We start from the raw sequence: 17854 nt of genomic DNA, 5'->3' as shown, positions 1-17854 counted from the left end.
AGCAAGCTCAAAATACCCTGCTCTCATACACAATGAGAAGTCAGACAAATTACTTGTTTTACACCAAGACCTTCACAACATTATACCAACTCAGTCGAACAATTCAAGACACAAGTCTGATTAACATCAGGAATGCTTAAATCAATTTTTCAATGCTTTGCCATAATAGGCACCAAATTTCATCTATTCGTATCTTTATGAACAAAACTTGCCTGAAAGAGGATGTTTCAGCCATAAAAAAAATGTAAAAACCACATAATCTTACCATTATCATCAACTACTCTAGTTTGTTCTTTGAAGCAATCAACAGGTAAGCCTATAACTTCTACTTCAACAAACGGATCTATGATCTGGAAAACAGAAAGTAACAAATATTGAAAAGAAAGAGTGAAATGAGAGATCTTTGGCTAAAGCATCTAAAAGCATAATTTAGAATAATCATGTTGCATGCATTTGTGATCATTTCTCTGTTCTATTCTATTTCCCTGTTCTAAAATGAACTTTAAACACTGGTTTGCATATGAATGTTTTCTAATTTAGTGGACATTTGAGTAAAAGCTTTAAAATATATTCAAAACAGACATTATGATAAATATGTTCTAAAGCAGCAACATCAAAAAAATCCCAACAAGAATCATCTGTTAAAAGTCTCAGTGTCATCATGACACAATGGACAAGGCAATGGTCAAAACAAATGGGAGATATGAGTTCTACCTCTGGCCAATTGGCAAACATCTCCTATTACTACCTTCCATTTCTGGAAGAAAGTCTGCTTAGAATGTAAGCTTGAAAAACTGGAGCATGTCTTGTAGAAGGTTGCTGTAATTACCTAATGACTCTGTTGAGACCTCTCTTCATTAAATGTGAACCTCAACTGAATTACAAGTTCCCTGAAGGCAACAGTGGGAAGGACGTTCTGGGCATCATAGAGGAGGACCATCCTGGCACAGAGACTTTACATTCTACTAGGTAGCCACAGAGATATTCCTATAATTGGCCTGAACCTCTACAGTTTTTAATGAGTGTATAAGCATCTCTTGTCTTCTCTGAAAGGATGACAAGTTTTGACAGAGTTGAGTCTCAGGGTGACACCTCTATCCCTATTCACAAGGAGTGGGAAAAGGCAGGTAGCTTTAAAAGATTAATCAGTGTTCCAGCCTGTGATGTGGCTCATCTAAAAACCTACACTGGATGCATTCAATTATATGTCATTTGAAACAGCAACCTGATACTCAAATCCACCATCCATCTCCCAGTAAGTAACACTGAAGACAAGAGTACCTATAATCAACTATCAGATTTTCAGAAAGCTTGTTGCTGCTTTCAGATACCAAGAATGTAAACAGACAATGTGATCTCAGCAAGAATGAAGAATCTTTCTGATGCTTAGGAGAACACAAATGTTCCTTGTGCCCATGTCCCTATAGAATACTTTACCACTGAAGAAAAATCAGATGTGTTACATCTGCTTTTTGTTACTCTTTGAAAGACACCTCATTCTCAGTAGGAAAGACTACACAGTGTATTTATCAAACATCTTATCTTGTTTGCCTAGCTCTATTCTACAAAATCTTTTTCATAACAGAGTGGTCAGCACAATAAAGGTCTGATTTTTCTCTGGTATAATTATATGCAAAGGAAACATATAAAATGAAACATGGAATTTTAAATACCACCTAACTTACTGTAGCTTTCAACAGGGCTTTTATTTCTGAGGGTAGGCTTATGTAGTGTAGATACCTGACTTAGCTCAGATACTGACGGCAATCAAACCAGGGAGCACAGGAAATTGGGTAGGATGAGCCAGCCTACAAGTGCTTGGCCAGAGGTTAATCTAGCCCTTGCTCAGGGTTAAACTAACTGCAAGTTTGGTATCTGGACAGACTGTTTCTTAAGATTATTTAGGCATTTTATCTTAACAGTGTTAATTTTCCTATATACTGTTGGCTCCTGACATGGGGAGTAAGTTCGTCTGTTTTGCAGGCACTTCTAGAGTAATCACTTAAAGCATGACTGTTTGCAATTGTAGGGAACTGGATTCATGGGCTCACATAGCTTTCTTCCAAGATTATGTTCCGCATGAGCTAGTTTCCCCTACTGTTCAGGATAAAATGGAATTTCAACAGATTATTCTTCATCTTCTGAAATATGAGTGCAATCTGAATTAGGACAAATTCCATGCTGTTGCATACGTGGTATTAATAAAAACAGAAATGGAAATAAATGAATTAAAACATAGATAGGTTCACTAAACCCTCAGTATGACTCTACTGCATTTGTTTTTTAGGGAAGTTTACCTGGTTTGATGGAATCACCTAGAGAGCTCTGTGGAGAAAGAGTATTTAGAAGCTGACTGCAACATTCATATAAAATTCAAGCATGTAAGAACTCGTTTGAGAGGTTTGATTCTAATTGCAAAAGGCTAAAAGGAAATTTTAATTCTGACAAAACTTCATCCTACCATTCATTAAAGACTAATATTTAATAAAGTCATGTGGATGACATTGCAACAAACAGCACAAGAAACGAAGTTTTTGGCAACTTTAAAAAGTTGCCGAGAGTTGCAAATCTGGCTCCTTTTAGTCTGATATTTCATTAAGTGAAGTGGCCAAGGGTTTTATAAAACAAGTAAGGGAGCACCAAAAAAAAAAACCCAAGTCACACAACAGAAGCCAAAATGAAGGAGAGAAAGAAAACATGTAATAATACTGTGCTAAATGGAGGACCAGGAGCAGATTCATGCAAGCAGAGGGAAGGACTCCCAAGTAACTCTGCTTGCCTTGCCTGACAAGCTCTGCAGTTTTCTACACCTTTTTTTTTTTTTTTAAGAGACAGACTGACTTGGCTCTATTTGTAAAGGTGTTTTGGAGGAAGGAAGACACTTAGAGTACTATGGTGAGTAGAAACTTGTCATGATGAGCTTATTGGCCCTTTTTCGCTTCTCCTGGAGGCACTGTATTGACAAATCGGACGAAAAACATCAAACCATTGCTGTGATGCTTAGAAGTGAAGAAAACCACCTCAAGATCCAGGATGCTAATGACCTAATTTATTCATGCTCCGTGCCTCCTGACAAATAACTGCAGGAAGTTAAATCCTCATCCTTAGCCCAGCCAATATGGAAATAAACCTTCTCCAACACACAAGAACAATCACCGATTGTCCCATACCTCTCCTCTGTCTCCCAACATGGAATCACGTGGTTTTGGGAGTTGTTGACCACTGATAATTCTTAGAACCAGCTGTTTCTTCAATTGACCAGGCAGTGGGTCTTCAGAATTTGGATTAAAGACACCTGTAAGAATGAGAAGTCATATAATGTGAAAGAAGTGCAATTTTGGGGATGACTTTAGTTATAGATACCTTCTGGCATATTTGCTTCTAGCATCAGAAATGCATTGTTAAACAAACTATAAGGATTCACACCCACTCTTCTCATGCAATAAGTGATCGACTTCTTTTTGCTCGTTTTTCTTACCTTGACACATGCAGTTTGGTTTGAGGACATAGCCACAGTTCCCATTGGCACTAAATTTGGCCCGGTTCAGTTGCAGCATTCTCCCCTCTGACTGGTAGTTTAGTGCAACTATTTTAACCAAAAAAAAAAAAAAAAAAAGGTGATATTACTTACTAAGTCAACAACATTCTTGTTTGTAGAACCAAGTTAAAGGAAGGACACCTAAATATATTTTCACATTTGACTTCTTGGATGCAGAGACTCAAATGTTTTATGAAAAAGAATTTTCTTATATAACATACATCACAGCTTCAGGGAGAGAAGCTCTCCAAAAGAGTCTGAACTCTGAAGTCCTCTTGCATTTGAGAAGTTCATTTATTTCCATTTATCAGACAACTGCTTGCATGTAAGACATATTTGAGGTAATCTATCTAGGTAACAAAATACAGTAACAAGGAGGACTCAGTTGTCAGTAAAGTTGGATTAGCAGAGAACTCAAGAGTACTTTAAGGAGCGATTCTGGAGCTCCTATTAAAACATCCCTCCCAAAATAAAACAAAAATTAAAAAAAAAAAAAAAAAAAGGCCTCAAGTTGTGCCAAGGGAGGTTTAGATTGGATATTAGGAAAAACGTCTTCACCGAAAGGGTTGTCAAGCATTGGAACAGGCTGCCCAGGGAAGTGGTTGAGTCACCATCCCTGGAGGTATTGAAAAGATGTGTAGATGTGGTGCTTAGGGACATGGTTTAGTGGTGAACTTGGCAGTGTTAGGTTAACGGCTGCACTTGATCTTAAAGGTCTTTTCCAACCTAAACGATTCTATGATTCTATAAAAACAAATGAGTTTTCTTTCTGCTCACCAAGTTGACAGCCAGCATTCCAGAATGGCTGGGGATTGTAGTTGCTAGAGTCCACACGATAAGAAGATGGGTAGATGCGGGACAACTGTTGCTGGTTGAAACGTAGATACTGTGCTGGCTTTTGCTGCAGTATCTGGTGGGCTTTTGTTTCACTGAAAGATGAAACCTGCCAGCTGGAAGAGACTACAAGGAAGAGAGGAGGAGATTAGAGGTAATCTCCTTAGTTAGTTATTATCTAGATAAAGCATTCAAAACTACATAGCACTAGTTCCTTATAACTATCAAGCATCATTTGAATACATTGCACTCAGAGGGAACTATGCTTTTCTTATATTACAGCAAAATCATTGTGCTTATTGGAGGAGTTATGGTTGGGAAAGTGAAGCTGAATATAATGAATGACCTGAATCTTCATTACGAAGTTTTAAAAAAATTCTCTAAGATTTTTTTGAATTTGCTCAAGGAAAGTATGTTTTCTGGCAAGCAATTCTCTCTTTCTGACACTTTTAACTAAAGCTTGATTCCTGTCAAAATAAGATGCAGAAAACTTACAAAGAGAACTGAAATATTCTAGAAATTTAATGCTGATATTTCATCAGATTTGACTTAAAAATCTAAACTTTAGGCTTGAAATGCTCTTCAGAGCATTCTGCCCAAGAGCATAACTAAGTCTTCTGTTATTTCCCAGGATGAAAGTGTTGTGTAGCAGCTTTTATACAAGCTAGCAAAGACTACATGTCTATTACTTACTACCTATAGTAACTTTTTCTCCTTTATGGAAGCTGTCACACAACTCTAGACTCACTTTGTGGATTCTGAATGGCAAGTGGTCAGCTACTTCAAAATAGTATAGCTTTATTGTGTGCAGCTCTTCCATTAAAATCTTTTCAGGGTGGGGGAGAAACAAACAGAAAATCAGCTTTTAATAAGAAAATATGTAAGAACATAAACCTTCGAATTTCTTTGTATAGCAATTATTTTCAGCAGACTTTTAGTTCAACCTACTTTCAGTTTCAACATCATGGATGCCAACAGACTTTGTGTATTTCACCAGGTCAGAGAGTGCTCTGGACAGCTTCATTGTTTTCTTCTGTCGGTTTATCCTAGAAAGTAAAACAAATTAATTACCCATTAATTAAGGGGTAACTTTTATCTTTCATACTTAAAAATAAATCAGGATAAAGAAATGTAAGAAGGTTTTCTTCCACCAAGGAGGTACTTAATAGTTTTGTACCACACAGAACTTCATTATCAAAGCACAGAAGTTGTGGAACCAACAGCATGAAAGTATACAGAACAAGTCAGTCCTGTTCTTACGTGTTAATGGCAGACATAAGTATTCACCTACTAAGATCTGGTGGGGAGGACTCTAAATTGCTTTGACCAAAGGGTAGAATATCTATTCACATATATATTTACTTCTCAAGTCAAGTGCTAACAAAAAAACTTTTTAAATGCCAAAGAAATAGTAAGAAGGTAATGCTCTGATCCTCCTCATTTGCTTCAGGTTATCACTAACAGCATATCTACTAACCTCCCAAAGAAAGCTCCAAAGTATCCTAGAGAACTGCTTGATCTGATTTCCTACTTTTGAAGCCTGAAGCTTAAGCAACCATTCTGCAAAGGATCCTTCATGTCAGGATTTTTGAAGAGGCAATTTCAAAAGAAAAATCAAAATAATCACCTGAATGTTGATGCAACTTCATTTGGCAAATTATAAAACAAGAAAAAAAAAAAATCAGCTGGGGACCTGATACACTGCAAATCCACCAGTCAAATGGCATATATGTCAGCTGGATGAGATGGTAAGAGCTTAACACACATACAAGGTCCACTGTACTTTGCTAATTAGTCTGAATGGCGCCAAGAGATCGTTCTGATGATCTTGTGGCAGACATCGGATCTACCGTTATACCAGATTCCTGTCACATGCCCGCAGCCTTCAACAAATTGGCTTCTAGACCTGAAGCGTATCTATTTAGTGGGTACGTTTGTGTAGGTATCTTTTTTAGAAACAAAATTGCCAAATCACTTGTTAACAAACCTGCTGTAATGTACAGAGCTCCTGGCTAAATTTCCTTGAGAATCCGAATCATCTTCACCCTCTTCCAGACTTGTTGCCTTTTTCAATTTGCTTCCTTTTTTCTGTGCCACAAGGAAATAAAACCGTAATATCATAACCGTCTGATCAACATTTGAGCAGCTGGATACAATTCCGCTTTGTTATGCCAATGAGTATGTTACTTACAGAAAATGGGAAATGACAGCTTTTGTAATACTCAGTATTGCAGAACAATATGCATGCACATGGGGGAGATTCAGCCCAAGGTCAGAGCTTTTTTATAAAGGAATTACAAAACCTCAGATGAAAGGTGCAAATGAATTTTTCTGTTTTTCAGATTAGATCTTGGATACTTTTAGACCCTGATGTAAATTGAAACTACCTGTTATGCACAATTATAACCAGTTATCCAGCCTATCTATTCAATGAACAGCCTGATAGCAAGCCTCTGCCAGACAATGCAATTATGATATTCCTCTCCACCACTGTGTGCCAAGAAAAAACCTATCCAAGAATACAATATTTAGCGTAGACCTAATCTACCAAGCGGCTCACCTTGCGTTTAGAAAAACTGCCCATCAATGACCGGCTGTGCCTTTTACTGGTACTGAACTCTTCCCCAGATTCCACATCATCTTCAAGTTTATTCTAAAGCAACCAAACAGAAAGAATAATGTAGCAGACCAAATAGAGTGCTACAGACAGCATATTTGAACATCATCAGAAGTAGTTTGGGAAGCAATCCTCCCTAAAGTGTCAACAGAACTGGACCAGACCAGTGCAGACTTTTTTTTTTTTTAAAAAAACAAGCTGAGTACAAGACCTTGTATCCTGGCAATAATTGCCATCATTTTTGTCCATGGGATCTTGAAATCACACAAATGCCTAACCCCAATTTTATTTTCATCCAGGCAAAGTTTGAATGCCCCCATACCACATACATTCATTGACACCAGACTGGTTTGTAGCTTAGTATTTGAAAAGCATAGTTTAACAGGACTTATTTCTGCCAATTACACAGTTTTACTAGGATACTTCATGGTAAGAAAGAAACAAAACACTCATATCCCTAAAAATGTATATACTTCATTGGTGCCACTGGTTTTTAATACGACCTTGCAGTTTCATTGTTTCCTAGACTAATAAAATACAGACTATTCTGGTTAACACCTATGCAAAAGGATTCTTGAAGTCTTGGCCTTGTAGTGGATCTTACAAGAATAACTGTCTGATACATTATGTAAATCATTAGGCTTAAAAGTACATACAAAACTCATGCCATAGAAAGTTTTGGGAAGCTGATTTTTAGTTCTCATCTAGTTTTAATCCCTAGTTAGTACACCTGCTTATTATTGGCAGATCTCCAATGTTTTTCATTTGCATGCAACAATGTTCCTAAGCTTTTTGTGGCTTATTACAAGTTCTAAAATGACAATGCGTCAAGTTCATGAAGTGTAGTCTGTGGGCTGAGTACTTTTTTATAAATAAGCATTAGTAAAAAATTAAAATACAAGTGTAAATGCATAGAACATAGAGAACCAAGGAAAAAAAGCCCAACTTTCATATGCACTTTTTATAATGGAAAATAAAATTATTTCTGTTGAAAAGTCATTTCATGTGTACATTTCATGCTCCAATTGCTGTGTGAGCAAGAAAAAAAGCTTTGCGTATCTGACAGTGATATTCACCTGTCATCATCATTAACCGAATGAATTCAGCTATGAATCTGAAGTCAATAATATATGATTTATTTAGTAAGCTAATAAAACACAACAAACGGAAATGCTAAACACCTCTTTCTCTGAAGTCACTGAAAGTTGACTTTGGAGAAAGAGGTGGTTAGCATTTCAGTTTATATTTTGAAGGACTGCCATATTTCATTATTCAACTGCAATAACAGACTATCCCTCTGCGTCAAGTGTGAATTGTGAAAACAGCTAAAATTAAAATCTCACTATCAGCAAATTAAAAAGGAGCTTCTACTAAACGGACATAAATGCGAAAAGTATTCTTCCTTATAGCTTTTATATAAGCAACATGAGGTATTAATACGATGTCATGACAAAATATTACAGAAAATATTACAGAAGAAGGGAACGTGTTTTCTTATGTATTGAAATAGCCAAATATGTGGTGGTCAGAGCAGTCATCCAAGAATGGAAAATACAGCTTCAAAATCCCAGTTCCACCTAAGTCTGACTGGGCACATGAACCTGGATCTCCCACACCCCAGGTGAACGTTTTGGCTATCTGGTTATTCTTGAGTTGTATTATCCTAGTTAACCTAGACAGGATACAGGGACCTAATAGCAAAGAGACTCCGCAAAATTCATCGTGTGACTCACACTATCTTGTTTTAAGGGCAATGCTGGGCATTCTTTAGTTTCATTAGTACTATGATAGCTGCAGACACCTCAGGTAAACTGAGCCGTCTCTACTGGGGAGTCTCAAAACAGATTTAAAAGCTCAACTTTAGACATCCACCTTTGAAAGAACAACCATTATTTTTATGAAATAATAGTACTATGTAGCCACAGAGACAAACAAAACAACAACCAGGTCTAGGGGTAAGTGAAGTACAATAAAACATTTTCACCTTCTTACTATCTGATTTTAGACCAGCCTTTCCTGATGACGGTAGAGTGGTAACTGTAAAATTGTTTGGATCTTCACAGTCACGGATTTTGGATTCTTTTATCAGTGAGTCAAGTTTTTTCTTTGCTATATTCTCCACTCTTTTCCTATTAGTAGATGCCTACAAACAAAACAGAATCATTAAACTAGGTAGTGATGAAAAAAGTCTTAGTAATTCAAGCCAGGATTAATGTAAATTAAAATGTTATGTGCAAGGGAAAAAAAAAAAAAAAAAAGAGGTTCTTCATTTGCATAATGTGAAGCAGTTACCTGCAGCTCGGTATCAGACTTAATGTAAGGTATGGAAGCATGAGGCCCTGAAGTAGACGTTAGATCTAAAGTGTAAACAGATTGTCTGAAGTGATGAGAGAGTAAAACTAATTAAAACAGTTCTAATTAAACCAAGACTGACCATTAGCAGACCTATTCAGATGTAATGTCTGTTACAAACCAAGGATGTGCTAACATAGAAATAGTTATTACTGAGATGACTCCCCATACTGAACTGGATTAACATATGCTATGTTTTGCAGTACATTTTTAGTAAAAAAATCTGATCTATTCCATTGTGCTGTCCAATAAGCCATTCTTCACAGAAATTTAATAGTAATGGATACGTGTGGAAACTCCGAGTATATAGTATTTCTCTCACACATTGGGGTTGATGGACAGCATTCATATGCTATGTCAAGGTTGACTCTGCAGCTACAACAGATGCAAGATTCTACTGGATGGAATGGGAGAAGCTTTAAAATCTTGATTTCAGCAGTTCAAGGGCAAAATATAAGAGAACTCTTGTTCCCACCTTCTGTGTACATCATAGCCCATGTGAGGAAGTGGGGGAAACAAAAATAGAAAGCCAGTGTTCTCTTTTTCATCCACGAAGCATAAACTCACAATCCCAGGTCTTTTAAGAGGTGACAGATTGTGTTTTCTCAGTAGGCCTTAAGAATTCCTAGTTAAATTTGTCATGAAACAAGCTATGATTTTCTGAACTCTTCAAAATTTGGCTTCGAAAGCAAACCAGATGTAGCAAGTCTCAGATTTAAAGCATCAGTAAACCTCACAACAAAGTGAACTGTTAGTAACAAAGACAATGAGGTCAAAGCAATACCTAATGAGCCTTTAGTGAGAATAATACACCCAGCCATAATATGTTACTACCAAATTTTATTATGAAAGATGACACTTTTCTTACTGGCATTCATTTCTCTATCCATTTAATGGAAGAAAAATAAACATTATTTGACATCTCTTTATAAATAGCATATGTGTGGGAGAAATTGAAAAGAATCATGACAAAATTAATTTCTAGCAATGAGAGATCTGCTAACATTTCTGCTTGTTCAAGTATGTGGATTAGAATCCTGTTGAAACAAGTCTAGAAATTATCTGGAAAACTTGCAAAATCAGGATCTTAAGTACCACAGTGCCCATGATTTCAGCAGGGTTGTCAAATCATCTGCCTTGTTTCCTTTGGATATGGAAACAGTCTGTCATGCCTCAGGGTTGTCAAATCATCTGCCTTGTTTCCTTTGGATATGGAAACAGTCTGTCATGCCTGGGATACAGACAACAGAACTAGAAAACACAGGAAAACAACCTGAGTGAACTTTGTTGATCACAGTGAAGTTTCAAAGTCAAGAAATGTCCAATTCTATTTTATTCAGTTTGTGTAGTTCTGGTTTCCCTGTACAGTCAACTACATAGGTAGCCCCTAAGTAGGTTGTAAAAGCTTTTGGTTTGGCTTTCAACTCATTTTCTCCCTGTTCAAAATGGCCATGCCTTGATAGCAGGCCTGATCTTATACGGGTGAAAGCCTGCTGGACTAAACTGCACCACCACTGGCTGTACAATACCTTCCACTTTGAAAAGATGCATCATGTAACAAGAAAGTGTCAAAAAACATGAAGCATTAAAACACCACAGATCACAGCTTTAAAATATTGAAAAGTGGTATGCTAAAACATAATAATTAAAAAACCCCAAACAAATTCTTTTTCCCCCTTTGGTAGACTTATTCATAAAGAAGTTTCTCTTTTAGTTTTAGATGAAAAGAATCAAATCCATAATACAAAGCGAGGAAACAGCCTGAGGGAGAGAGGACTGAAAATGCAATCTCTCTCCAAGGCAATCTAGTTTATGTTATTAAATGGCTTTGCTGTGTATTTTATATTATTTCTGTAAGATGCAATGTCACTTGCCAGAAGATTAAAGTGACCAAAAAAATTAACTTTTAAAAAGGATGAAGAAATAAGGGATTTTCAGATTGAAGCAAGCAGAGATTAAAATTTTCTCCCTTTTTAACACCTCCTTACAATAAAAATCAACTAAACCCAGCATTCAGCAAACCAAAGGGATGCTCTGTTACAATGACGACAATTTGACATAAGTAGAATTTTTTTCTTTTCTTTTTTGCATTTGAGGGGAAGAACACTATGATGCAATAAAGAATCATGAGATATTACTATTTAAAATATTAAGACAAAAAATTCCAAACTTGAAACATAACCACTAGAACTGGTGCTGCCTACTATGCACTTTTGTCAACTCTGTCCCCATGAAGGTTTAGAACCTAAAAGGCTTGTGATGAATCCCAAAGATTAGACCACATCCACATTCCACAGAACTCATACAAGGTTTCTTCTCACTGGAGTGGGAAAACTTTACATACTTTTACATTCAAATGGTCACTTAACTTACATCTCCATTCATTAGTTTACAGTCATCATCAATCTCATCAGCACTGTCCTCATCAGAAACTTCACCTTCCTCTGCATCATCACTGATGTTGGCTGGAAGTTTCTTCCCCTAGAAGATAAAATGATGACACAGGCAGGGTAGCATGCAGCTCTTGCTATCACACATTTGAAAAAAAAAAAAAAATTATTCAAAGCATGCAACCAGGTTCTTATTGATTGAGAAGACATTTGTTCAGAACCTTAAGTACCAGGTTCTTAAAGACTGCTTTTTGTAAAATGATTTAAGTTAGGGTATAAGCGATAACCAGGCAGAAATCATAATCATCACAAACAAAAAGAGGGATGGAACAAACAAAGCAGGTTTTTACCTTAACCAGTATCTTTCCTTTAAGACTTGCTGGTGAAGGGAGCTTGGTAGAATCATCATTGTGCACAGAAGACAGATCCAGTTTGTCTCCCAGAATTTCTATAAGATACTGAGCCATCTTCTTCTGCTGAATGACACTGCAATGGTTCTCAATTGACAAGATAACAGGGTACCTGGCAAAGACATAACCAAGTATCATCAACTGCAAATTTAGCTTTTATAGCATTAAGAGGATAAGGGTTATTACTGTCTGAGCCATTCCTGTAATAGCATCACCACCAATGAAATCCACAGGGGTTAGATAAATCAGTGTGGGCACAGGACTGCTAACCCACTACTCACTCCAAATTCAATGGTCCATTTTTGACAGCCACAGGATAATTAAACTTCTGCAATCTGATTTGATGCATTTTTTTCCAGAGCACACTTTTCACCTTCCTGCACTACCCAGTCCTGACCTTCATTTCCTATCAAAGAGATTCTAGCAAGACATGCATAAGGAAAAACTAAATAGCCAGTGCCTTCAACTCTCCTCTCCACTCGCTGCTTCAGCCCTTTTGTACCGTCACAGGTAAAACTAAATAAAGGTTCCAAGAACTGAAAAGATCCCCAAAGGGGCTTTGTCTTTACCTTCCCACTTCCAACAACCAAGTGATAAACCTGTTGTGTTAGTTCTTCCATGAAATCTTTTCTAGCTAGCAACAGAGGAGTGTCATACAAACAAGCCTGCAGGTAAAGCCTCTTCTACAAAGACAGTAAGTATTATTTCTAGATTTAGTTTTATTGTTGTCATTTATTGTTGATTCTCCAGGCTGAGGCCAAGAAATAACAATGCCTTGTTGTTTGAAAGGCATCAAAATAAGATTTGTGAACACTGATTCCAGTGTGGTTGGTGCCATATAAAAGCACACTGAAGATGGATTTCTGTTTAGATATGATACATTTTTAGGATGAGCACAAAAGCCAGTATACAGTGCAGGTTTTTAGGGCTGAATTATGAGGGATTCATTAATTAAAACCTAATTATGAATAAAAAGATGTCTATCCTGACATCCGGCCCTTATTAGCTCCTCATCAGGAAAAATGAGGCTTTCAGCCAGACAATGCCTGCAGGACAAAACTTTCCCAATTGAAGACTATAGTTAAATTCCCAGCTTTGCCTGAAGCTAGCTCCTTAGCTGAATTTGCAGCCTACCAACAGCTATGCCTCCAGCCTATCCTGGGAAAGAAAACACCTGCAAGTCTAAAATATGTTTTGTTCAGTACCAAACTCTGACTGAGCATCAATACCTATCAAGAAAATAAACCACCACAAATAATAAGTTGTAACACGGTCCCAGGTAACCCTTCTGTAAAGCTTTTAAGAGCTGCAACAATTTCAGAAGCTTTGCCATATATTCTGCTAGCCAGCTTTCCTTTGATTTATTTACCATGTCTTCAGGCAAACTCCAAAAATTTCAGGCTCACAATAAGTTTACCTGGGCTGAAATTTCAGTGCAAGTTTAGCTCTATTAATGAAGGCAGATGGACTGCTTTGGAGAAGCTACTGGAAAATTTTTACAGAGATAAATTAATTTATCTTAAAAAAAAAACAGATAGGTTGACACACACATTTTGACTCTCAGGAGGAAGACAGTACTGCCAAGGTATATGAAACTTCCGATTGTATAATTCTCTGATTTCCTGAGCAATGAACAGGTAGGGAAAATAACCTATTTCTCTCGCACAGTCTGCTTTCTCCACAATTGGGCTACTGTCTCTTTGTATTCCTTTGCTGCCTGACTTGCTTCCTATCCCTGGAGCAACCAAGTGTAACCTTGGCATCACTGGAGTACACATCCAGAGATACGTGGTTAAACTGTCAGCTATTCACTAAAAACATTCACTGTCAGAACATGTTGATCCTCTTGTCTTCTACGAACGGGATAAAGACAGCCCCACAACTATGTATAGAATGCCCCTACTCAGTCAGTTTTGCCTTGTTATTTCTTTCTGAAGGCTTTCTCCCCACAGAAAACAACTCAGAATTCTGTCTGGCACATGCAGAAACAGGTTAGATTTTCACTGACTGCCTTTACAAGGATGCCTGGGAACACTCCAGTTTACAGCCCTGAGACTCAAAAGTTGGCAAACTGTATACATACTCATTTTTGATAAAGGCATATTTGTTGATAGTTTCAATCACATCTTTGAAGAGAATTTTGGAAGTCAAAGTGTATCCATGGTGGACAATTGGTTCACCGTCCGGCCCATCCCAGCAGTCAACTGTAGAACAGAAACAATGACACCCATCAGACAAGTAACATCTGGGGCCACCATCTGTGGAAGACTACGAGACCCTGCAACCTTCAGCAACCCAGCCAAACATGTACCCAACAAAGCAGGGTATAGATTCATTCCCACCCTTCATCTGTATCTCCCTCCTCACTGTGCTGAACGTCCTTCCTCTGACGAAACTTCCTGGCCTTGACATTCTACCGTGTACAGATGACTCTTCCCGTTGTTTGAGAAAGCCCCAAGCAAAAAAGATCTCCTTTAACAAGGGCTGAGGAGTATTATGACAGGAAGAGAAATGACATAGCATAGCATTACTTTCGTTATACTACTGCTAAACCTGAAAAGGAAAGCAGAGAATCTCAGCCAAGCTTCTCGCACCACAGGCAAAGCCAAGACTTAGGCATCTCTAGCCCTCCTTGGATTTTGCCTAACCTTATACTTGTTTACAATCATATTTCCATAAATATTTTACTCCTCTGAAGCACCCGTTGGCATGTCCACAATCTGACCTGAGCAAACCATAATATTGGCCTTATGAAAAATTGTGAAAACACTTTGATGGTCAGGATATTAAAGATGATTACAAAACAGGTACTGTCTCAGAAAGGCACTACAAACATCAGAAGGGATTTCACATAAAGGCTTCCTAGTCACTGCAGAGACTGTCAACATTTCACATAATAGAACCCTACTTCCCTTATCAGAAATATCAGCTTTCCTCTTACGTGTAGCAGGAACTCTGCCATATTTGCCAGTTTGGTTGCCATACACTTGGCTAGAAAGCATATACACCAATACATTCTACTGAATGTTAGTATCCTCTCTACAAAAATATTTTTACAATTTTTTTTTCCTCAGTACCAGTGACACTACTCTTTGAACGTCTGCCTTATTTCCATGCTCAAGAAATTTACCCATTATATGGCAACATCATTTTGTTGTTCTTTATGAAGGGAAGACACCATTTTACCAGGCTTTTTCCTCTACCCAATTACCATGTCTTCTGCAGAAGTCATGAGTCTTCCTTTACAGAGGAGAAACAAAACTACAGAGCCTACTGATGATTCCTTTTTGATCTTTACCTTCTACGCAACGACAGCCAGATTGTAGCACCCATGCATACATGTCCACCCTAGACTGGGACATCAGTTGATCTCCCATGAGGTAGGTATTATGTGAAGAGGTAATGAAATAGTGACTCAAAGGATAACTCATGTCCTGATTCACTTGGTAGTGTTCTGGGTTGAATATGTCCCCTGATGGACTCCGCATGTAATTGGTGAAACCTGTAAACAAACAATACTATAAATAATACAGTTTTGTCCTTTTTGTTGCTGTAGCCTTCCTAAAACGAGCCTAAAAACGCATCCCTACATTCACCAACATATTCATGAACATGTAAGAAAGATAAATAAATAACACCACTACATCCCAACTGTCCCAATGACCAATCGTGATTATTGCTTTCAAGAAATTTCTAGTTGCTTTGTACATTTCCCTGCTCTGCCTTTCCTGAAAAAAATACATCTATTTAACCCAACCTGACATTCTAGGCTTGTAATTTTTGTCAAAAGACTCTGCTGGGACATTAAGCCGCTTCGCAAATAAAAGCCTCCAGAGATCTGTGGTCATATCCTGGCATTGCTCCTCAGTGAAATGAGTTGAAAGGTACATGGTATTGTACTGCCTAGAGATAGTTTCCAGTGGCCCAACACAGTTTGAAGCAAGGGAGATACTCTCCCCTCCTCTATTTCTCCTGAAAATACCAGAAGAATGTCAACACACATTGGCTTGTACAAGCAACAGTCTCTAATTTTGATATGACACCGCATGCACAAACATGGTTATGGATGGGAGATCTGCAGTATTGCATCACTGTCACTTTATGAGACTGAAGTTCACTGTAATACTCCAGACGACACCAAAACATCGATTATCTGTAGCACTTTCAGTGATGCTACCAGAAGAATTTATTTTCCAAAGTAGTGGGATGCTTGCAAATCATGCAGACTACATCACCTGGACAATTTCTGTATTGCATCACCAGTCTTGTTCAGAAGCAAAGTTTTAGCAAGTTATGTTTTTTATCTTTGTATGAAATTGCTGCTCTCAGATCACCGGTATACTTTTGTGCACATATACACAGACACTTTCACAAGACAGACTAACATTAAAAACTGTAACTTCCATTTCAAGCCTCCCCAAAATTCTTTTCATTCACCACCAATGAAAGACTAAGATTTCCATTCACATCTTGGCTTAACAGCTGCTGACAATGATGATGCCTTTATTCAAAAGGTCTCTGCTTCAAGACTTCTAATTCTCCTCACATTTCACTCATTATTCCATAAATAAAACAGCCCCCATATAAAAATCCTGCCAAACTTCTAAAAGTTTTAACACACTTTCTCTGACTGTGACAGACTGGTGCTTTGTTTCACTAAAGCTACACAAGGTAAAATAAGTCCAGTCCTCAAAATCAGTCTCAGAATACCGGTCTACAAAACACAGAGAAATTGAGCTTGAACAGAATTTAAGATAAAATGTCACCTTTACGATGGTTCTTATAGGCTTTATATTTTGTGTTGATGAAAGTTTTATTAAAGGAAAAGAGCTGATAAATACAAACAGCAGCCAAAACTTTTTGAACAATACACTAGGAAACAGTGCTAGGAAACCTCAGTCTAGCCTAATATCTGAGTCTCTTGAAGCACATATCATGATCAACCAGCAAACCAGTAATACAGCTAGAGTAAAAACAAAAGACTAACCAAGTCAGAGCAGATAGCATGAAAAGTTGATAGGGCATAGTGTATGTCAGCAAACATACAGCTAATGATTCTTGGCAAATTAATCATTTCTTCTTACTACAAACTAATCAGCTGCTACAAGATTAATTCCACACACCACTGTTAAGGCAGCCTCTTAAACAACACTGTTGTTTGCTTTAAGCCCTTGTTAAAATATAATATCAAAATTGTTATAATGAATTCACACTAACTGGATCTATCAGCCTTAGGATGAAGAAATATGAATGAATCAAGATACTGTCGGCAGCGTGTACCATAGACCTCCAGTATTTACACACTCAGGAAATGCGTACTGACACAGTGTTTTATTTTGATCAACGGAGGAAGGTAAGAGTTTTTTTGCAAGACTATACTGAATGAGCTAATTGTCACAGGCCAGTCCAAGGTGCTTCATGACACAAGCCATCACAGCTGATGACGCAAGGCAATACAGACACATGAATTAATATGAATAGGCAAAGAACACTGTACTATTATTTTAGTACTACTGAAGTGCCTTTAAGTGTGGGCAGGATGCTCTTGTCTGGGCTGTACCAATTTGAGGAATAAACATACAGCTTCAGTTTCCATAGCTGTTGCATTTCAGTCTCTCTAGGCAACACTCAATTTGTTTTCTGGAAGACAAGAGGGATCTAAAGTCTCAACTACACACAAAGACAAGAAAAGAATAACTTCTCTGCGTGCGTG

At 37.6% G+C, this 17854-nt stretch overlaps 1 protein-coding gene across 1 annotated transcript in view; it reads right to left on the bottom strand.

The window, feature by feature from the left end:
- PLCH2 (phospholipase C eta 2) overlaps window positions 1-17854 on the bottom strand; it is a 116853-nt gene that overhangs the window by 16284 nt on the left and 82715 nt on the right. The window contains exons 9-20 of the mRNA XM_076355999.1: window positions 15440-15643; window positions 14225-14345; window positions 12082-12253; window positions 11715-11822; window positions 8974-9132; window positions 6933-7025; window positions 6360-6460; window positions 5321-5418; window positions 4316-4498; window positions 3479-3586; window positions 3171-3295; window positions 266-350 (exon numbers count right to left, since the gene is read on the bottom strand). Of these exons, the coding sequence (XP_076212114.1) occupies window positions 266-350; window positions 3171-3295; window positions 3479-3586; window positions 4316-4498; window positions 5321-5418; window positions 6360-6460; window positions 6933-7025; window positions 8974-9132; window positions 11715-11822; window positions 12082-12253; window positions 14225-14345; window positions 15440-15643 (1557 nt within the window). The remainder of the gene's footprint in view (window positions 1-265; window positions 351-3170; window positions 3296-3478; window positions 3587-4315; window positions 4499-5320; window positions 5419-6359; window positions 6461-6932; window positions 7026-8973; window positions 9133-11714; window positions 11823-12081; window positions 12254-14224; window positions 14346-15439; window positions 15644-17854) is intronic.

The sequence above is a fragment of the Aptenodytes patagonicus genome, chromosome 19, assembly GCF_965638725.1.
Source record: "Aptenodytes patagonicus chromosome 19, bAptPat1.pri.cur, whole genome shotgun sequence".
Lineage (NCBI taxonomy): Eukaryota > Metazoa > Chordata > Aves > Sphenisciformes > Spheniscidae > Aptenodytes > Aptenodytes patagonicus.
Note: the sequence above shows the minus strand (reverse complement) of the source record. Positions and strands in the feature narration are given on the sequence as shown.